Source organism: Carassius gibelio, chromosome A10 (genome assembly GCF_023724105.1).
Source record: "Carassius gibelio isolate Cgi1373 ecotype wild population from Czech Republic chromosome A10, carGib1.2-hapl.c, whole genome shotgun sequence".
Lineage (NCBI taxonomy): Eukaryota > Metazoa > Chordata > Actinopteri > Cypriniformes > Cyprinidae > Carassius > Carassius gibelio.
Genome location: NC_068380.1, coordinates 17,831,818 through 17,854,596, shown reverse-complemented (window position 1 = coordinate 17,854,596; position 22,779 = coordinate 17,831,818). Strand labels below are relative to the sequence as shown.

General features: G+C 40.0%; 1 protein-coding gene across 1 annotated transcript in view; it reads left to right on the top strand.

Moving 5' to 3' along the window:
* Positions 1-22,779, top strand: part of LOC128021430 (talin-1) — a 67,000-nt gene that overhangs the window by 16,097 nt on the left and 28,124 nt on the right. Inside the window, exons 2-24 of the mRNA XM_052608583.1 lie at positions 8,142-8,298; positions 9,444-9,541; positions 9,999-10,128; positions 10,623-10,775; positions 11,090-11,232; positions 11,593-11,720; positions 12,133-12,193; positions 12,279-12,383; positions 12,460-12,615; positions 13,621-13,722; positions 15,145-15,221; positions 15,311-15,491; positions 15,576-15,689; positions 15,802-16,119; positions 16,806-16,904; positions 19,304-19,471; positions 19,552-19,846; positions 20,338-20,504; positions 20,581-20,709; positions 21,579-21,692; positions 21,923-22,036; positions 22,116-22,250; positions 22,390-22,518. Coding sequence (XP_052464543.1) covers positions 8,169-8,298; positions 9,444-9,541; positions 9,999-10,128; positions 10,623-10,775; positions 11,090-11,232; positions 11,593-11,720; positions 12,133-12,193; positions 12,279-12,383; positions 12,460-12,615; positions 13,621-13,722; positions 15,145-15,221; positions 15,311-15,491; positions 15,576-15,689; positions 15,802-16,119; positions 16,806-16,904; positions 19,304-19,471; positions 19,552-19,846; positions 20,338-20,504; positions 20,581-20,709; positions 21,579-21,692; positions 21,923-22,036; positions 22,116-22,250; positions 22,390-22,518 — 3,246 coding nt within the window. The 5' untranslated portion in view covers positions 8,142-8,168. The remainder of the gene's footprint in view (positions 1-8,141; positions 8,299-9,443; positions 9,542-9,998; positions 10,129-10,622; positions 10,776-11,089; positions 11,233-11,592; positions 11,721-12,132; positions 12,194-12,278; positions 12,384-12,459; positions 12,616-13,620; positions 13,723-15,144; positions 15,222-15,310; positions 15,492-15,575; positions 15,690-15,801; positions 16,120-16,805; positions 16,905-19,303; positions 19,472-19,551; positions 19,847-20,337; positions 20,505-20,580; positions 20,710-21,578; positions 21,693-21,922; positions 22,037-22,115; positions 22,251-22,389; positions 22,519-22,779) is intronic.

Here is a 22,779-nt window from a genome sequence, read left to right as displayed (position 1 = left end):
TAACCTGCAGCCCTATTATTATAACACTTTTAATTTCGACTAACAGTGATCTGTGTGAGCTGCGTTACTGAAGGGGTTTGATGAGAACTTGAGTTTGTGTAATTAAAAATAAACAGTAGAGCTAATTGTTGATTAGGAGATTAGTTTTGGGTCTTAATATCAGATATGAGTTTGTGTAAAGGGTTTTGAGTCTCAGTAGCGGAAGTGAAGTAGTAATTGCAGCTCAGGTCAGGAACTTCCTCATCTGTCTAAACACAGGGAGGGTTCAGCTACAGGAAGAAACATTATGAGAACGATAAAACTCAAGCCAAGAAGTCTCAAAACTCTGTGAAAATAGACCTAACTGTAAATGAGTTCTGAAGATTTGAATGCAGAAATATTTACAGAAAGATGAAAGTTGAATAAGTCCACACATTAGTTTCCTTTACATCTAAGTATCTCAAGTTTACTTGAGATTTGTATTCCCTGCTTTTCCACGAGCTAAACGTTCCCTCCCTTCCTGAGCTCAGCTGTAATTGCACAGGATGCAGCGTTGCAAGAGTGTGTGCCTGCAGATAACTGAAATTCCCTTTTATGGCAGTGAAGCGCCTTTCATACAGGAAATGACATCACTGCATGCTGGGCTAGAGTGAGCGCTGCTGTAGTGCACACTCTGGGACCTGTGACGCTGCGTGTGCTGGTCAGGCTGAGCGTGGGACGTGTGTTTCGTCTGTGAGCCGTTACTCACACATGAGCGTTAGCTTCACAGCCGCTCTCCACAGTCGGGTTTGTTTAGGTCAAGAGCTGATGGGAATATTTACCACTGAAACGTCACAGGCTTTAAGTGTGTTAAACATTAAATGAAAGAGTTGGCCAACAGCATGAAATACTTCTGTAATGTGACTTATTTTCAAGGGAAACAGGATGTTAAATGAGAGAAACTGTGTAGAGTGGCACAGTAATTATTTGAATTTGATCATAAGTTAAACCATGAAATGACAGGGGATAGGAAACCAATCAAATATTGACTGATAAGTAAATACACACAGCTGTCATATTATCTTTATGTATTTAATAACAACTTGACAAAGCCTTGTAATACAGTATATTTCTTCACAGGTTTACAGTATGTTTCCTGATATAGATAACTTTTATACTGTGACTATAAAAAACATTCATATCTTGGCAGCTTATTTTTTAATGATCAAATACACAAGCAAACAGTCAGTGTGTTTTTATTTAAAGTCTTCTGTTCAGTTTAAAGTAATTTTAATAATTAAAAAGGATGTCCAACCAATTAAATTAATACAACTTCTACAATTTCATAATTTATTCAAATGTCATATTCCCCAGTTAAATGTTTTCCCCCAGAAATTATGTCAGTTTATTTATTTTTATTTGGATTCTGTGTATGATTTAATACACTTTTATTGTCAAAAATGGTGATAATCACATAATTGCATAAAACCTTTAAGAATTTAATCTTAATCTAATCAGACTTAATTTGGAACAGTTCTGTTTTTGGCAACAACAGAGGTTTTATTAGAAATTGTGTAATACTGTGTGATAAAATAATGTTTTAACAAACTTTATTATTGTTATTGTTGTCATTATCTTTGAAACATTTAATGTTTTTATTATACAATGGTAATACATTGTTGTTAAGTCAAACTTAATTTGTGCAGGTTGTAGACCTTTGAGTTTGTGTGTGTGTTGATGCTTGAGTTTGTGTAGCAGATGACATCTCGCTGCTTATTAACACAGACGCGCAGAAAATATTACAATAGCAGTCTTTCTGCGTTTTAATATTACAGGCACTTGTCTACATCACAATTTGATTGAAAGTACAGCTATTCTTTTCATGCATTCATCAAAATTTGGACGAATTCTGTGACATTCTGCACTTGAGGGTACATCAGCACGACTCTCAGTGTTTGTCACATTTGGAGGGCCCTAAATATTTGATCTTTTTCCATGACTTGGTGAAGCTGGTGTTACGGTTCCTCTGTCTGTGGCCTCTGTACGACTGCTTTGAGTCAGCATCACTTTCTCTGACAGTTGGCCCAGTTCCTGCTGGTGTGAGGAGATCTCTGTCAGGCGCTGGACTCCAGAGTTAACGCTCGCAGGGGTCTGTGTTTATGAATCAGGGACACGTACCTCCAGGCCAATACTTCACATCACCATTAACATGCCTTCCCAGCGTTGAGTGTCCCTTCAGCAGTCTTCACACATTCTTCTAGAAGAGCACTAGCGTCTGAGCAAGTCAAGCATAGCCAGAGTTATGATGATTATGTCCTTCTCCAGACTCGGACAGGAGGGACAGAAGTCTCTTAAGTTAGTTCAGGCTTATGGGCTTGACATGACATGAGGATGAGCGTTTGACCAGCCAATCAAATCTGATCAGATTCCTCACGTAATAAGGAAATGTTTTTCTGCATGTATAGTAAACTTGCTCTGAGAAATGGGAAGTTAGCACCTGACAACAAGCAAATGCACCCAATATTTCCACATTTCCTGCAGCGTGTGTTGGATGGTGTGTGATGGAGAAGTTTCCTGCAGCATGCATCTGTTGTGCTGTGTTTACATGTTCTCTAACGCTCTGCTGTTTACTCCCTCAAATACTTCTGATAGTACGTGTGCAGACTCGGCCGTCTTTATATCTGCATGCTCAACATCAACAGTCAGAGTTCTTCAAAAAAGAAAAAGAAAGGGGGAATGAACGTGAACTTGAATAGGTCTGAGTCGGTTTTTTATAAAAGTGTGAAAATATCTTAAAAGCTGTTGAGATGTAATTCTTTGAGTACAGATGTTAGTCATGTTGGTGCCATATTTAATTTGGACTGGACTGAAAACAAGCCTGTGAGGGAAGTAGAAGTACCTTTTTTTTAACTTTTTCAGGTTTTTCAGCAGTTTTTCAGCTACATTCAAAAGATTTCAAGACACTTAGTAGACAGAAACTTCGTGAAGCGTTTTTTTTTAAATGTGTATGTGATCTAGAAACTTAAATGCTGGGTTGTTTAAACCCAACTTTGGGTTAAATATGGACAAATCTAACCTTTGAGTTACACTTTTATGTTACATTTTTAACCCCAAAGTTGGGTTAGCCCATATTTGACCCAAGGTTGGGTTGAAACAACTCAGCATTTATTTGAGAGTGTGTGTAAAAGCCCATTCACCCCAAGCATGATAACTAATGATAATCATAACTAGAGAAGTCCACACCACAGCTGTAACGTAATCGACACAAAGAAACGATATTGTTGCAATCACTTGCAGAGCTATTTTCTTTTCTTTTCCTGCTGATGATTGATAAAAAACATTAAAAGCCAGCCAGAATCCATATAACTTTAAACCGCTCGAGTATGTGAGGCAGCAGATGACAAAAGCAGCGTTTACTTTGAATAAACACAAATGCTAGTTTAGTTATTACTTCACTTGTGCTGAATTCTCTCACCCCTCTGAGGTTTATTCCTATAATCTCATATACACCAGAGTTATTTCATCGAATCCTCCGAACGCTCGTCCTATGGGTCGGGTCACGTGATTGCTATAGTCTATTCCTGTGTCTCGGTTGGGAAGCTCCCTGGACAGTTGGTTATTTTAGCTCTTTTAAAGAAGCGCCTGGTGAATTTGCTGTAATTGTGTAAATGTGTGGCAGTGCAGCACAGGAATGTGTTATTTTCTGAGTGTTATCAGCGGTAATATGTTCCTCACACACATCCGCAGCTCTTTCTGTTTTTGACAGATCTTCAGACGGACCTCTGGACAAACACATCAGTGTGAGAGACAGAATTATAAACAGACCTGGTGAATCACGCTCTCAGTCCAGACCAAGAGTTTGGAAACGTTACTATTTTTTTATGTTTTTGAAAGAGGTTTCTTCTGCTCATCAAGCCTGCATTTATTTGATAAAAAATACAAAAAAATTTTTTTTTTAATATTGTGATATATTATTAAAATTTAAAATAATTGTTTTTAAATGTATTTTATTTTAAATTATCATTTATTTCTGTGATGCAAAGCTGAATTTTTACTCTAGGTTTTCATCATTTCTAATGTGATAATCATTCCTGGCAGCTGTAAGCGTGTGATGGGCACACTTACTAAAGAGACACAGCGATGTAGACACCGCTGTATGAAGAGATTAAAAATACTTCACAACCACAGTTTGTGCTGATGTACTTTGCATTGCCTTCAACCTTGTGCAACGTTCAGACCGGCTTGTGTAATCCTTTCTCTCATTCTCATTCAGTAAGTGTGTTTGTTTCCTGTTGCGTTGCTCTTTGACACACGTGTGAAGCATCAGTTTAAGGTCTGTAGCTCTGTGGGACTCTCAGGATCACTGTGTTCAGTACAGGATTCACTCTGAGGACACACACAACCAAAAATAGACTATACCACAACCCCACATCGATTTTGAGCCGGGTTTCATCCACTTGCTTTTTTGATGGCTGACTCAAACACACTGTTGATTAGAGCAGCTTTGCCTTTGAATGAAATGAACCCACATATATTGTTTCTTAATGGCTTGAAATGATTGATAGAAAAAGTACAGCACAATTCCAGGCTCTCACACACACAGAACAGTGTTCATGAAAAGATTTCCTTGTTCAGCGGTTTCGTTTCCTTCAGTCCAGACGCACTCATGCTGTTCCTGTAATTGAGCGGTAAAGACACAGTAAATGTTATCAAACCATGTAATTAACCGTACTGGCGAAACTCTTTTGAGGTTGCTGATATTAATAGGAAAGCGTGTTTTAGTATTTACTAAGTAGTCTAGTTTCTTTTATAATTAGATATCAAGACATTTGTGTGGGAGCTAAAGAGTGATTGATCATGAGCCGGTCACTGGCCTTCAGCATTCAGTCCAGTTTAACTGAAGCAGACCACACTTTTCTTGTGCTATTCTATGCAGAAAGCGTCTTTTGAACGCATGCTGTATGAATAGCTACTTCCCTTTTCGTTGTCTCTGCTGCCTGTTACCAGAAAAGATTGTATCAGTTGCTTTTATCAGCGTCATTTCAGTGTCATTTTATCACTGGCGGAGTACAACAGCGCTTTTGTGGCATCCACTACTCTGACAATACATCGCTAGACAATTACAGTCAGACTCTTTATTTTTATTTTTATGGTTTTGTTTTGTTTGTCCATATGAACAGTTAGGGGTCATTCTGACAAAATGTATTTGTTTGGTTAAAAGCAGTGGAATAATGACGTATATGATGCACAAGATGCTACTAAAAATGGCAGACAGATTGAAATTGAAATCGTGTTGAGAGGAGAGGATTGAAGATTTTATTTTTTTTTTAATTCGTACTATAGGATATATATAAAGACTTTTACACACGTGCAGTCATGTAGAAATGGCGTTATTCTGTCCCTGCGGCAAGTAGGTTGCACCTCGACAGATAGTTTAACAGCATGAGCGCTGAAGAAAAAATGGAAACTTGGTCTTTTACTTGAAATCTTCAGTTGCACAACATCGTTTTTCTTTTATAACAAGATGAAATTCAATAAACAACTTACAGACGATGGCCTCTGGCATGAAATAACAAGAATATAGCTTTTATCGGGAGACATTTACTGCTGCATCACTGCTGTTGTGAAGTGAAATCCAAGATGGCTGCCATGACCTCTAACCTAAGTCACATGATGCGCCTCAACCAATAAAATCAATTCAAAATTATATGACTATACAGTCAGAACAGGCATGGAAAGCCGATGTTGTTGTTGAATATAATAAATGACTGTCGTGTCGATCTGAAATTCTCTTTCCACTCGTCGTCTGCTTTTTAAAACAAAGAAAGGAGGATGGTTAATATGCGGAAACAGCAGGAAACTGTGTATTTGTGCAGTGTGTGCATCTCAAATGATTACGTCTGATTTGAAGCTTGCGACATCGACCAGATTGAACATTTCATTCCGACTGAAACAAAAGGTGTGTTTGTAAACGCGCTGTTCAAAATGCTGCTTCAGGAACCAGCTCACAAGGTGCATTTCTTCATCCTACAGGACTGGATGAAGTGCTAGATGACCTGAAGGACAGCAGGGAGGTCCAGCATCTTTCTTCTTCTTAATGTAATCAAATCTCTCATAGTCACAGACAGCCACAGTCACACAGACAGTCAAACACACATCCCAGTGCTCTTTTAATCCATTCAGTCTGGGATACTTACAACATGCCAATAACATCTGAGAACTGGGACAAACCATTTTATACAACTAAATCATAAGGAATGTTTTTTAGTGAATTTGACACCCTATCAAGTCATTGCTCTGTTGATTTGAGTATTCCAGCTTGCTCAACATAAAAGTTACAGGCTATATGTGCAGCCACAAGCTTAATTCCTTTAGGAGGCTCTTGAGGCATGGAAATTACACACATCAACTTTAACACCAACTTGTCAAGTAGCCGTGTTTTGCACAGCCCTAGTGTTCTTATGCTGAGGGTATGTTGTAATATCAGAATTGCATTGTTTTCTTCCTTCACGAGACCTTGTTTTTGGTGGGAGTGTTACACTGGAGTATGAAGGGAATGTGTGGAGAAATGTCCCTCCTCAACTCCTCCCCCAAAACACAGACACACGACTCGGATCGGGCAGCTGGAATGCATCCCCGGAGAGCAGACACACACACACACACACACACACACCCTCCTCAGGAATGTGTGTCCATTCCCTGCTCAGCTTCTGAACACAGCGGAGCTCATCACACTGGGATTCAGAGCAGATTTGGGACCGTGTTCTTAGGTGAACCTAAGGAAATGACCATCGGCTCATATCGAGGACTACAGGACTTAAAAGTGGATGAATGAATAACAAGATGGATATATTATGTGATGAACTGTAGCCTTCAGTCTGTCAAACCAGGAATTTATAGGACTTATTATTAATATGGCTCACAATGACAACATTTAGAGCTGCTTTAATTAATAAATGAATACTTTTGTGTCATTTTTGTCATGTTTGCAGTGAAATATACTAATAATCTGGAAAATATAAAATGTACAATATTTTTTTATTGAAACCAAAAAAAAAAATGTATCCAAAAACTGAAACAGAAAATCAAGTTTATTTAATAATCAATCAATTAATCAAATTTATTGAAGAATCAACTCACAATTCAAATAAAAACTGAGCTGTATAAAAACATTGCATTTTCACATGAGGCTGTTTTTATTTCTTGACGTTTTCTGAAGACATTTAACATGCAAACTTGCTAATAATACTAAATCATGATCATAAAACATCAATTATGACAAGAAACATTGGTGTAGTTTTATGTTATATTTTAGTTTCTGACCGATGCCTGGTTCCTGTTTTTATCGATTCTGCGTGATGTGGACGAGGGACTTCTTCTTTGGCATAACAGCAGTTTCTGTTTCTTCTGGCATCTACACTTTTATATTTTCTTCTGTCAGTGTTGGCTCAACCTCATTGAGAAAGATTGTGCTATATTATACAGTAGCTCAAATCCCATATAGCTCAGCATTCCTCCACTTCACCGAGGTGTTTTCCCACAGCTGGGGGTTTTTTCTTGGGTTAACCGAGTTAACAATTTGGCTTTTTAAACATTTTTCTTATTTCTTTAAAACAATATTTGTCTTTTACATAGCCCTGACCTCACGTAGAGGACTCATATGCTTGATTTCTCTCTCTCTGATGTGGATTTGAGTTCTGATTTGATTTGTACAGAATTACAGTGGACATGTACGAGTGATCGTGTGATGCTCTGCCTTTGCCTTTGCCTTACTTGACTCTCAATTAAAATAGATTTTTAAGTAAAAGTGAAAAAGGACTTACTTTGTTCCTTGTTTCTGATAAAATCTGCGAGTGAAATCCCCCTCTAACAGGGAAGTTCAGCCTCTCGGTGTTTTTTTCTCATGCAATAATTGCATCAACAACAGAAAAAATGTAAAACAAAAAAAAAAACTATATTTGGCATAGCATTTTATTAAACTTAGTACGTAAACTTGTGTTAGTATTTAGATACTAAACAGGGTAAACTGTAACTGTTTTCTGAAAGTTGTTTCGTGTTACTTTGACACTGTCCTGCAATCTGTTTCAAAATGCAGTTGCTCAATAGCTAAAGTTGTTCATTAGACTTCATCCTGGATAACGTCAGCCTGGAAGCAGTGTTGAGAGTTTGTGTGTGTTTTGCAGGTGTAGCAGTGTCCCGTAGTGTCAGTCATGGTGGCGCTGTCGCTGAAGATCGGGGTGGGGAACGTGGTGAAGACCATGCAGTTCGAGCCCTCCACCGTGGTGTACGACGCCTGTCGAATGATCAGAGAGAGAGTCCCAGAAGCACAGCTCGGCCAGCGTGAGTCCACCAGCAGACACCTGACCACATCTCACATGCACTGGACGCTTTCATCTGGATCGCACTGCTATTAAACATTTGATGCTCATGTCAGATTGAACAACGGTCAAATTAAAAGCACAATTAAAAACATATTTTAGATTTCCACTTAATTAAATGAAAAATTATTGATTTTAACAGTAATAAAAAAACACATACTCTGTGACTGATACAAGTATCGTCATATAATATAAATTGTTTGATCACAGTTTGGAAATCGGTTTCCTTTAACTGAATTTCAAGATCTGCGATTAAATTACCCATCGTCCCTCTTATTAAAGCTGTTAATGTCATGCAAAAATTATATTCTATCTCCAGTTAAACAATTTTTATATTGTACAGAATGTATCATTGAGCTGAATCCACCGTCACTCATCACATATCGCCATCAAAAACTGATTAACTTAGAAAACTTTCATCACATGCTGTGCCGTCGTGTCACATCTGATGTTACACTGGATGCATGTTATCTGTAGGGGGTTTTCTGTTAGTTTTATTGCACATACATTTTGGCTTTAAATACGATCAGTTAATCATTCACTGTAAATCTTCCTCTCTCCCACATTTCATAAAAACTTCTCAATACATAGCCTACAGCTGTCATGGGCAGCAACACTAGTCAAATTATCCATATTTGGCTAAAGTCCCAGAATAATATCTCTGATTTTGGTTTCTCTTTTTAGTGTTTGTTCCACCCAAATTCTCTTCCTTCCAAAGAGGGAAGAGAGAAAAAATACCAGAGAAGCCAAAACCTAAATCTAGTTTGTGCTGCGGCGCTATAATGGGCCTGTATCAGGGAGCGGCTGGGTCCCAGGTGTTATGTAATAGTCCTCAGTTCTGCTCTACATACTTGTCTTAACCTGCGAGTCATTCGTCTGTTTGACAGACTGCTTTCGTCCCAAACTCAGCAGCTTATGTAGAATGTATAGCAGCCTTAAAGGAACACTACACTATTTTTGAAAATAGGCTAATTTTCCAACTCCCCTAGAGTTAAACAGTTGAGTTTTACCATTTTTGAATCCGTTCAGCTGATCTCCGGGTCTGACAGTCTTATTAGGTTGTAAAACGCAATCTGAGCACCCACTAACTCTTCTGTGTTCTTGCAGCCAGTGACTATGGCTTGTTCCTGTCAGACGAGGACCCAAAGAAAGGCATTTGGTTAGAGGCAGGCAAAGCCCTGGACTACTACATGCTGAGAAATGGAGTGAGTCTGGAATATTTCAAATAAAAATGTCAAGGAAAGTAATTCAAGTAAAATACCACATACAATAATGTTCCTTGTAAGTTCAGTCTCTATAAAATGTTTCCTTGTCTAGTAATCAGAAATAAAAAATCAAAATTGTGAAATGTATGTCCATTGTTTCTATATTTGCATTGTGATTGACTTGAGAAAAATTACATTTTAAGTAAGGGTCTGTTTTTATGTACTATCAGGTTAATATAATAGATTTCAGATTGTTCCCATTAACTTTTTTTATTTTATTTGACCGATGCTCCAAAGTAATTTACAGTTACATTTTATCAGTCGGTACACTGGCAATCAACACTTTAACTTAATATTTCAAATATTTCAAACATATTTAAGATAAAGTAGACAACACTAGTGTACATAATATGCTGGGTTTATAAAGGATATTTCATAAGAACATATATTTTTTTAGGACACTCTGGAGTACAAAAAGAAACAGAGGCCCCTGAAGATCCGCATGTTGGATGGAACTGTTAAAACAGTCATGGTGGATGACTCAAAAATCGTCAGTGACATGCTAATGACCATCTGTGCCAGAATAGGTAAGTTAGTGTCCATATGAGGAGTGAAACTCCATTCTCCATATTTTTATGCCAGATCTCTCCTGGTTTATATTATACATGGATAACAGGTCTTACCAAGTCAGCTGGATTATCTCACTGTACTCACTGAGTGATCTAACCACTGGGGTACCACAGGGTTCAGTGATCGGACCGCTGTTTTTATTTACACCATATCACATAAGATAGTCTTCCAGTCACATAGGTCCTGTTTTCACTTGGTATTAAAATATTTTTGGTGATCCAATAAGAAGTGGTCAGTGCTAAATATAGGTGGAAACGGTCTAAAAGATTTGTGATCATAACTAAAGCTACATTTGAATTTAGTCAGAGAGTTTTAAGATTCTAAATGCATGTCTGCAACGACCCTTAATGGAGGTCTGTAAAGTTATGCTTAGAGGTTTACTTGAATTATTATGAGCACTGAGAAGCAGTTTGAATGCAATGAGAGAGTAAAAACACTTTTGGTTTCTCAGGCATCACAAACTCTGACGAGTACTCACTGGTGCGTGACGTGGGAGAGGAAAAGAAAGAAGAGACCATGGGGACACTGAAAAGAGACAAGACCCTACTGAGGGATGACAAAAAAATGGAGAAACTCAAACAGAAACTTCACACAGATGATGAGTGTATGTTGCATTAGCAGTTCTTCAAAACAATACATGCAGTATATTCTAAACCTGTTCACTGTAAGGAAGTATGGGAAGTTAATGGTGACCAAATCTCATGTATAATCTCATGTATTCTAGATTCTTGTTGACTGAATTTCTTTACTGTGCACTCTGAAAAATCCATTGCAAATCCATAGAATTATAGTTTTGGTTTGGCAAAGATCATGAGGAACAAGAAATCAGTCAAGTGTGTTCAAACATTCACGTTTGGATGATTTTTGGAATCTAGCTGAATTTACTGATGTCAAAGCTGTATTTGAACGTATTTTCAGTGAATTGGTTGGATCATGGGCGGACGCTGCGAGAGCAGGGGGTCGAGGAGACTGAGATGCTGCTTCTCAGGAGAAAGTTCTTCTATTCGGACCAGAATGTGGATTCCAGGGACCCAGTACAGCTCAACCTGCTCTATGTGCAGGTAAACACCACAGAAGTTCATAATCATGTCCTAACGTCATTTGTAAAGTGAATGATAGCTATACACAGTGTTGGAAGGAAATTAGGGAGAGCTTGTTTCTCTTTGGATCAGTGCTGAGGGTTTTTGTCCTGAGGGACAGGGCATTCTGTCAATTACCTGATTTCTATTTCTGTGGCATTGTGAAGGGGAAGCCACGCTCATTTTGAAATCTCATTGGCCTAAAAACACACTCTATGTAACTATGTTAAATATCAAATATGGTCTGATTGGCTGTAGCTGTGATGCTTTGTGCTTCTTGTTCACTTCTGGTGTAGACACAAACGTATCATGGCGTGTCTGCTAACTTTATTTGTATCCCAGGCCCGTGATGACATCCTGAACGGCTCCCACCCGGTCTCCTTCGATAAGGCCTGTGAGTTCGCCGGATACCAGTGCCAGATCCAGTTCGGAGACCACAATGAGTCGAAACACAAACCTGGATTCCTCGAGTGAGTGAGATCAGCGCATTTCTGTTACTCCTTCTGTATTGGTTTAGTGGCATATCATTTTTTTTATTTGGGTTGTTATAATATATGAAAACATTCAATCACCTCATTGTTTGGTAGTTAATGCCACCAGAAATCTGCATTTCTCAAACTGCATGAGAACAGAAACACAGGCCTTAAAATGACAACATTTGTCTACATTTACATCCGTTGTCAAGTTTACTATTGAGGAAGAGAAAATTACTTCGCTATAATCGTCTTTGCTAACACATCCTTGACGAGATGACCAGTGTTTTTATGAATGACAGTGCTTCATTTGTTCCCAGCACAAGCTACTGCTAAAATCATCAGTCCAGATTGCTTTAATTCTCAAAACATTCATTAAAAGAAATCACTTCCTGTCTGTCTCATCCAGTTTGAAAGAATTCTTGCCCAAAGAGTACATCAAGAACAAGGGCGAGAAGAGGATCTTCCAGGTAAGGTTATGCAGGTTATGTGTAATTCAATATTTTTCATACCGCTGTATGAATCATAATTTAATGATAAACCCTTCTCTTTAAGGCACACAAAAACTGCCAAAACATGACCGAGATTGAGGCCAAAGTCAGCTACGTCAAACTAGCCAGATCTCTGAAAACCTATGGAGTGTCCTTCTTCTTAGTCAAGGTAACATCTCATACCATATCTGAGCTCTAATAGTAATGCTTTCTGGTGTCAATGCTGATGGTTATTCTCTTTACAGGAAAAAATGAAAGGAAAGAACAAGCTTGTGCCGCGTCTGTTGGGCATCACTAAAGAGTGTGTGATGAGAGTGGATGAGAAGACCAAAGAAGTGATACAGGAGTGGAGTCTGACCAACATCAAACGCTGGGCGGCTTCTCCCAAGAGCTTCACCCTGGTACACACACACTCCTATAAACACACACACACTGTTACGATCATAACTCACACATGGCACTGTGATTGTGATGTGTGCTAACCGTGGAATAGTTTGTGTGTCACAATTCTGTAAATACTTGCTGGTTTGTTTAACCACCTCATGGATCGTTTAGGTTGAAAAATGTTCACCCAAAAATGACAATTCAGTCATATTTTCAATAATATTCCATCATTTATGTCCTTCTTTGAAAGTCCACATAACCAAAATGTTAAAGTTTCAAAAAGCCCTGAAAGAAATCCTAAAAACGGTCCAGAAGTCGTTGGAGTCGGAGCGTGGTGTGCTGTAATAGTTTTGTGATGTTGCCCTGGCAGGGAGTTTATTATTATTATGATGACTTTACTTCATTTTTACCTTATGATTCAGATCAGCGTCCACAGGAAGTTTGATCCCTGTTCAGATCATATTTTTAGCTCTGACATCAAGCTTGTGTATTTGACGTGGGTTTCACTTTATTTATGAACTCTGAAAAGAACAGATTTCCAAACTTTTGTCAGCTGACCCCCTTTGAACTGAATTATTCACTGTTAATATTTCCTTAAATAAATGTTTATAGATCGCTGATGCCAGTTCATAGGCACAAAATAAACAAGTAATATATCTTGTGTTTTTATTTTTTCAATCAAAATTAAATGCATTTATTTTTGTCTCTCAATGTACTCAATGTTTTTTTTTTTCTTGCTGCACTGATTTCTCAAATTTAGTGAATTAGGTTGGATCTATTCCATCCATGCTTTGTAATTTCACCATGAATATTAAACAAATGAAGTAAAAGGATTAATTATGACAATAATTTGACAATATTTGCTCATTTTTTACAGCCTTGTGCATGAATTCCCCGCTTCACTATTAACTTTAAATGACTTTATCTTCTAAGCAGTTGTTTTACTGTTGGGTGTTTTATAGTTTGTCGTATTAGTGACACGTTTTAAGTGTCATGTCATGTGTTTAATCTTTCTTCTTCAGGACTTTGGAGACTATCAGGATGGTTACTACTCTGTTCAGACCACTGAAGGAGAGCAGATCGCACAACTCATCGCTGGTTACATCGACATCATTCTCAAAAAGGTGACATGCCACGACCAATCTGATTGTTCAAATTAAATAAATCGTGTGAAGCCTGACACTTACTTTTGATTTCATGTATTTATTGGACTCGCAAGACTAGAAGGGTTTCTGAGTTTATTCAGCGTCTGACGGATAATACACACAAAACTGGAAACTGGCTGTCATTACACAACTTCTAGGAGTAAGAGCACACAGGTTTATGTACAAGTTTACACCGTACCAGGTTAATACAAGTGCAGGGGTCAGACATCCGATCGTTTTCTTCAGTTTAATCAGTGTTTTCTTATCAAACCATTTGCAGAGACTGATCCAGTGTTATTGCCAAACTAATTATTGTGGTATGAACTATTTTAAGGCCTTAAGAAATCCCTTAGTGACTAAACCTTTTCAGTTACTTCTGAAGGGTTGTTACAGTAAGTCAACTTGACTGAAGCAGCTTCACAGAAAGTCATGTTGTTCATATTTATAACACCTTAATCATAATCTTGATTCGTGAGTTGTGTAATACAGTTACATGTGATGATACAGGCGGTCAATGATTAGAGACTTGCTGTATATTATATATTATATATCGGCCTACTTGAGTGTATCTGTAGATAGAGTTGAACATAATATATATATATATATATATATAAAACTATATATATAGAGCTATGTGAGAATACATTTAGTGATGAGATAAATAATCACATGACCGAGATCTGCAGGGTAGTATAAGTGTACTGTATTTATGCAGATAAAGTAGTATGTGTTATATCCTACTTTTAAAATATTGCCTGGTAGTGGTGATATGGTTTACATTTTTCAGAGATATAAGATTAAAACTGTTGAGATGCACTTAAAGTGAGCGTATGTGCGTGTTTCAGGGTACGGTTGGACGTACTTATAGTAGCTGTTTAATTTGTAATCATTTATTAATGTTTTAATTAATTGAGTTATGAGTTTGTTATGTGTTGATATATTGATAATTATGAAACACATCAACTGGCCACTGCCCAAAGTAATGGTGCATTGATTTACATGTCTCTGTCGGTTTAAGTGGGCATCTCCTGGACAGAATCAGCTACATCCAGACTTTATACTGGTACAAAGGTTTGAGACGCACATTATCTGCAACCGCAGCCAATCCTAATGGGCCTTTCATTAGAAACACTCCCTTCAAAACCATTAAGCTGCTCGTTTCCCAATAGTCCTGTGGTCTGTAGATGCTGATGATGTTCTTAGGATTGATGGAGCTCTGTTATTAAGCAGGTCTTATTCTTGTCATCCCAGTCTGATTGCTACTGGTTGTGTAATGCGTCTGTGTGAAGTTTCTGCTGCTGGTTCTCTGTGGCGTGAGGAATTTCTCAACAAACCTTCATGTTCGAGCGGTCGAAGTATCTTTCCCTAACTCACTGCTTCTGGAAACCCCTTTATCTGCAGAAAAAGAGCAAAGATCACTTCGGCCAGGAGGGCGATGAGGAATCAACCATGTTGGAGGACTCCGTGGCTCCCAAAAAGTGAGCCTCTTTTGATAGTTCAGTAAAATGACAGAAGTCTCAGTCGGGGCATCAGGCCTGAAGGTAACCTGCAAGGTGTCATGCTTCAGGTCAACAGTTCTCCAGCAGCAGTTTAATACGATGGGGAGGGTGGAGACGGGCTCCGTCGCCCTGCCGGCCATCATCCGCTCTGGTGCCGGAGGTCCGGAGAGCTTCCAGATGGGCTCCATGCCACAGGCCAAACAGCAAACCACCACAGGACAGATGCACCGAGGACACATGCCCCCTCTGGTCAGATGTACACATGCACACACACACACAGCTTGGTCTGTTTGGGCCGTGCTGTGAGCTGTCGGTGTTCTCTGTATCTTGCAGACGTCAGCTCAGCAGGCGTTGACCGGCACCATTAACTCCAGTATGCAGGCGGTGCAGGCGGTGCAGGCCACCCTCAATGAGTTTGATGCCCTGCCTCCTCTGGGCACTGATGCGGTGAGATGCATTATACACACACGTATATGTATTGGGTTAGTTTTGACCCAGGTGAAAAATAACTATGTCTTTTTTCAAAATGCATTAAACCACATCTCTCTCTGATGTTTAGGCGTCTCAAGCATGGAGGAAGAACAAAATGGACGAGTCCAAACATGAGATTCACTCTCAGGTGGACGCCATCACTGCAGGAACGGCCTCCATGGTCAATCTGACTGCAGGTGACCCAGCGGAGACCGATTACACGGCTGTGGGCTGTGCGGTCACCACCATCTCCTCCAACCTGACCGAGATGTCTAAGGGGGTCAGACTGCTGGCGGCGCTGATGGAGGACGAGGGAGGAAACGGCCAGCAGCTGCTGGGAGCCGCCAAGAACCTGGCGTGTGCGGTGTCTGATATGCTGAAGACCGCTCAGCCCGGCAGTACTGAGGTATTAGCGCTAACGCTCAGAGAACACAAGGCATTGAGGGTTGATCGGGTGGATTCAGTAAGTGAGACTGGGGATCGTAAGGAGTTCAGTGGTTGGGTTTTGGGAAATGATTCTGCTTCCCCTAAAGGTTTTCTGAAGAAATGAAAACCCAAACCCTAAACAGACACTACCATTCAAACGTTTGGGGTCCATAAAATAAGACCACTCCTAAGAGCCACATCTCTTAGGCTCATCAGGCCTGCATTTATTTGATCTGAAATAAAAAAAATTTAGTGAAATATTAAACTATTTGAAGTAGAGGATTTCTATTTGAGTATAATTTATTTCTGTGACGCGCAGCTGTATTTTCAGCATCATCTGATCCTTCAGAAATCATTCTTCATATCATTCTTCATTGTTGCTGCTTATTATTCATGTGGAAACCATGACTCCTTTTTTTTTGAGGATTCTTTAATAAACAGAAAGTTTAAACGAACAGCATTTATTTGAAATGGAAATATTTGTAACATTCTAAATGTGTACTCCATCTTTTGATCAGTTTAGTGAATCCGTGCTTTAATTAAAATTGCTTTAAAGTAGTGTAGTTAAAACTTTACCACTATTTTTTATTTATTTATTTTTTTTGCTGTCTTGCACGCATTGCATTGTCCTGTCTCTCTAAACCTGTATGTTCTGTGTGTCTTCAGCCGCGGCAGATCCTCCTGCAGGCCGCGGGTAACGTGGGTCAGACCAGCGGTGAACTCCTGCAGCAGATCGGAGAGTCCGACGCCGACCAGCAGTTCCAGGTGTGACACACACACACACACACACACACACACACACACTGACCTGTGTTCTCATCAGTCTGGAGGTACAGCAGTGTTCACACACTCCAGACAGACACGCTGGAGTCAAATGCTGGTAACAACACATAGAAAGAACAATCACTATTCACCAGCCAATCAAACGAATGAAGCCGGGATCATTATAAATCAGTGCTTTATTGATCACTGATCACTCATATAGTCACTCTGAGACTGTCAGATCATGGTGATGGGTCTCTATAATCTCTATAATAATAAATCCTTTCATTATGAAACACCATTTCTCTGCATGATAGAGTTCATCATTTAATCACAATTCTCTCTATTCTATCTTTGCATATTTATATATGAATATTTAGTGAGATTAGGAGGAGCTTCTTGTTGTAGAAAGCATTTATCCTGCATATTTTCAATCATGAATGTCTATACATATATTCCTTGAAAGAGAAACTTTTTCCCCAGTGTTTAGAAGTACATTAGTCTACAGTTATTGCTGTTAAAGCACATGAGCATGATTGTGTTTTCCTGATGACAGACGTACAGTATGTGTGTGCTCGTGGATCTTACAGCTGTAACAGTTGAAATGGTTCTGAAGGTTTTGTCTGTTCTAATGTGATAATATTCAAAACAAGCCGTCTGTGTTTGGTTGAGAACGTCTTATCACCCTTTACACAGCCGAACTGAAGGGGAAGTTTGCTGCTACAGTCGAGTGTGCGTGTCCTTTTTTGGACAGAACGCTTATCAGAACAAGTTTAACGCATTGGTAACGTGAAGTTTAACGGATATCATACTGAGCAGGACATTTCTAGTGCCGCCCTGCCCTTTATGTTCAGTGCTTGTTCTCTGAAGCGTTTCTAGTGCTTCTAGCGCTGTATCTGACAGCTTTACACTTCCTCTCTGACTCATTCTCAAAGTTTTTTCTGCAGAGTATTTATTAGCAACAAATTAATTAATGTTTTTTTTATTTATTTATATTAGCTTGAATTTGTTGTGTATGTGATTTTCTTCCATATTTTATGATGGCAAAATTAGAGCGCAAATTCATGCAAAGTCATTAGAAAATTAAAATGAGACATGCAATTTTTCATGTACAACAAAGGACATGACTACTGTTTTGAACTCTCTAGCAGAGATCACTATGCACTTAACCAATATAACATAAATCATCTGCCTTTACTCATGCAAGATCCAGTGCGAGCTGTCTTTAAAGGGGTCATTCTGAAATTAATTAACTTTTTTACTCACATTGTTGCTAATAATATGTGTAATTTTAATAATATGCTACAAAAACTGTTAAATTAGAAAAATGCAAAAGTGTCTATGATTTATGATATGTGACCCATGACCACAAGACCAGTCAGAAGGGTCAATTTGATAGTATAAATGAGATTGATACATCATAAATAATCTTTCCATTGATGTATGGTTTGTTTTGATAGGACAATATTTGTCTGAGAAAAATCTAAATATCGAGAAAATCATCTTTAAAGTTGTCCAAATGAAGTTCTTAGCCATGCATATTACTAATGATAATATACATTTGATATATTTATGGTAGGAGATTTACAAAATATGACCTTTACTTAATACCCTAAAGAAAAAGGGATAATTTTGACTAGGGCTGTGCGATTAATCAGAATCGGAATAAAATCGCGATTTGAGCGTGCACGATTTCTAAATCGCTTTATAGCACGACCTTCCGCTGCTTTTTTAACAGAGCAAAGAGATCTTCGTGTGAGTGGAAAGATTCGCGCTCGTGCATTATTTTAATGTGCTTTCGCGTTAAAATAACGCACTCTCGCTGCTGCTTCTGAACCGCGTACACATAACTTACTGTATACGCACTGCAGACGGAGTACGTGTGAACCTGTATAATGTATAACAAATCTATTTCAACACCTGAGGCACCGCTACAGTGAGCTCTATCACCAATGCATGGCAAAAAAGAAGAAAAATCCCTGGACACGGGTTTTATTTTATTTTATTATTAATATTCTTTTTTGCCGTATAGACATTTTGTTTGACATCTTTACTCAGTGATTATTTTGACTTACGTCGGTTCTAGAGACATGTTACAACTTTTTGATAGAGCTCTCATCGGTTTTCTTTTGGAAATATGTTTCAAATTTATACTAAATGCATTTATGCATTAAAGCATGTCTGTGTTTGTCAAAAACGTGATTAAGATCGAAATCGCTAAATTGATCAAAAAAATCATTATAGGTTTTTTTTTGTCCATATTGCACAGCCCTAATTTTGACCCATACAATGTATTTTTGCCTGCTGCTACAAATATACCCCAGTATATACACATACTATATATGTCTAATTAAGTTAACTAACTTGTTTATGTATCTGTGTGTGTGTGTGTGTGTGTGCAGGACATGTTGATGCAGTTGGCGAAGGCTGTGGCTAATGCAGCGGCGGCTCTGGTGTTAAAGGCCAAGAATGTGGCTCAGAAATCAGAGGATTCAGCTCAACAGAACCGAGTGATCGCTGCTGCCACGCAGTGCGCCCTGTCCACGTCACAGCTGGTGGCCTGCACACGAGTGAGCGTTCACACCCTCTCGTCCACAGACGGACTCGCTGACCTCCGCTGATGCTCCTGCGTGTGTTTTCTCTGTTTCAGGTGGTGGCTCCCACCATCAGCTCACCTGTGTGTCAGGAGCAGCTGGTGGAGGCCGGGAAGCTGGTGGCTAAGTCTGTGGAGGGCTGTGTGGAGGCGTCACAGGGGGCGACCAATGACGAGCAGCTGCTCCGACAGGTGGGCGTGGCTGCCACCGGTGTCAGTCAGGCTCTTAATGAGCTGCTGCAGCACATCAGACAGTACGCCAGCGCAGGACAGCCAATCGGACGGCACGGAGCCGCCACTGACCGCATCCTGGACGTGACGGATAACATCTTCAGCTCCATGGGGGACGCAGGTACTAGGAGCATGTTTGAGCTGTTTCTTCATTGTCTGCCCGTATATCAGCTACCCTAGTGCTCCAGACAGGAAGTGAAAGTGTTTAGGAGTTTTTATTCATTTTAAATAATTTTTATTCATTTTGAGGAATATTAAATGAGTAAATGCATGTTCACGCAGCGCACACAACACCTCTGCACTCACTCCTGATTTCTCTCAACTTCAGTCAATACATGAGAACATTGCTGTTACTTGTTTGAAAAAGACACTTGGATATTTTGTTGTTTTGTTGTAAATTAAAAAGTAATGCGTTACTTTACTAGTTATTTGGAAAAAGTAATCTGGTTACGTTACTTTTGTTGCTTTTAATGTATTACCCCATCACTACAGATATCAAAACAGAAACGATGATGTGCAGAGACTTGAGCTAAATTCACATTTAAAAGACTTTGGATGTTGACGTATGTATAAATCAGACTCGTGCACAGATGTGTTCCTCTCTGTGTTCAGGGGAGATGGTGCGACAGGCTCGGATCCTGGCTCAGGCCACCTCAGATTTGGTCAATGCTATCAAGGCCGACGCGGAGGGCGAGACTGACCTGGAGAACTCCCGTAAACTCCTGTCTGCGGCCAAACTCCTGGCTGACGCCACGGCCAGGATGGTGGAAGCTGCCAAGGTGGGACAGAAGACGCCTCAGAGTGTGTTTTAGTTATGTGCTCAGAGCTGAAGTGTGTGTGTGTGTGTGTCGGCAGGGTGCGGCTGCTAACCCGGACAGTGAGGAGCAGCAGCAGAAGCTGCGTGAAGCTGCCGAGGGCCTGCGCATGGCCACCAACGCTGCAGCTCAGAACGCCATCAAGAAGAGACTCGTCAACAAACTGGAGGTGAGGACTGGAGCACACGAGGCCGAACCTCCAGGAACACTGAGATGTGATGACACTCTTTTGAAAAGAATGAATTCTAGAGGTGTTCTCTTCTCTGCCTTATTTGGGTAAAGTTATGTTTTATAGCTCATGGAGTAAAATCTCGCCAAAGGCTCCAGTGAAAAAGATTTATGGCGTTTTTAAAGACTGCAGTGTTTGCAGATTCATAAGTGACTTGTTGCTACTTGTGAGAAAGACAACAGGCTTCGCGAACTCCACATACCTCTGTTTGATACTGTTTCAGCTTGTTCCTAATCGGCAGTAAAAAGAACCCAGTTCAGGATTCGTTTTTGTGATATCTGTCCGTCTGTCTCTAACTGGCCAAAATACCCCAGTGTCTTTCCAGAAGACTCACGTAGCCCTAGCAGCTAGCTAGAACTTGCCCAACTCTAACAACCACTAAATACAGAGCTTAACAATGTCTAATAACCAACAGCCAGACAGAACTACATCACAACACCTAGAAACCAAGATAAAGACCCTAACAAACAAGACAGAGACTATTTAAAACATTAAGAAGTTGAATTTATTCTAAAATTTTGCCTAGTAGTGGATACATACAAGACGGTTCGCTCATTTTACTATGAATGAGGGGAAACGCAGTGTGCAGTGTGGCAGAATGAGTCCCGCTTTTACAAATAAAAGATCCAAGTGGCCAGTTTAAGGATGAGAAACCACATAAATGGCTCAGATTGTATTAAACGAGCAGTTTTGGGGATTTCAGAGTTTCATGATTCAGGTAGATGGAGTTTGTGTCTTGTATTAGCAGCTGTAGGTGGCTCTATCTGTGGTTTTCTGATATATATGTTTGTGTCGTATGTGTTTGTCAGAACGCAGCGAAGCAGGCCGCGGCGGCTGCCACTCAGACTATCGCTGCGGCGCAGCAAGCTTCCTCCTCCAACAAGAACCCTGCGGCCCAGCAACAGCTCGTGCAGAGCTGCAAGGTGGGCGCCGTGGCAACAGCCACTTCCTGTTTGCGTCAGGTTAAAACCAGTTCACATGAGTGCTGTGTTTGGGAATGACTGATGCGAGCAGACATGAAACATAAAGCATCACTCTGTGGATGAAAAGCACTTAACACTTGTTTTTGAGAGTTTTCCCGCTTCCGGAATGTTCTGATTGTTATATGATGAGTGTAAAGCTGAACATGAACACATGTTGTTGTGGTTTTCAGGGGGTGGCGGATCAGATCCCTCAGCTGGTTCAGGGTGTGAGAGGGAGCAAGGCTCAGCCCGACAGCCCCAGCGCACAGCTCGCCCTGATCGGAGCCAGTCAGAACTTCCTGCAGGTCCTCTCACTCTTCTGACCTTGTGTCTCACAGAGCAAATCTGCTTCATGGAGCTCATGGTGTGTGTTCTCTTCTTCAGCCCGGAGCCAAAATGGTGACCGCGGCCAAGGCGACGGTTCCCACCATCAGTGACCAGGCGTCTGCCATGCAGCTCAGTCAGGCCTCCAAGAACCTGGCCAGTGCCCTCGCTGAGCTGCGCACGGCCGCACAGAAGGTGCCTTCTCAGCATCAGTCACTTGTGTTTGATTCTACAGCACCAGAGCATCACTGCTGTGCTTATATATAGAAAGTGAGTGAACATGTGGCTGTATTGAGATGAGTTTCTCATGGTTGTCTGTCTCTGTCTGACTCAGGCTCAGGAGGCGTGTGGTCCTCTGGAGATTGATAACGCTCTCACAATGGTACGGGGGCTGGAGAGGGACATGCAGGAAGCCAAAGCTTCAGCTGCTGAAGGCAAACTCAAACCCCTGCCTGGAGAAACGGTGAGTGTGTCACAGTACACGCACTGAACAGCCAAGAAGTGTCCAGCACACATGCACACTCATTCACTACTGTTCAAAATCATCCCAGGATGCACCTGAGAAAATACATAACACTACATAATTTCAAAACCACGCTCTGTCTTGTTACATTGTTTTTTTGCAATGACTCTAATCTGAAAATAGCTAATTTTCACATTCCTCATTAAAGACCTGCAGCATCTTTCCTCGACTTTTTTTCTTAATAATAATTTTTATATTTTT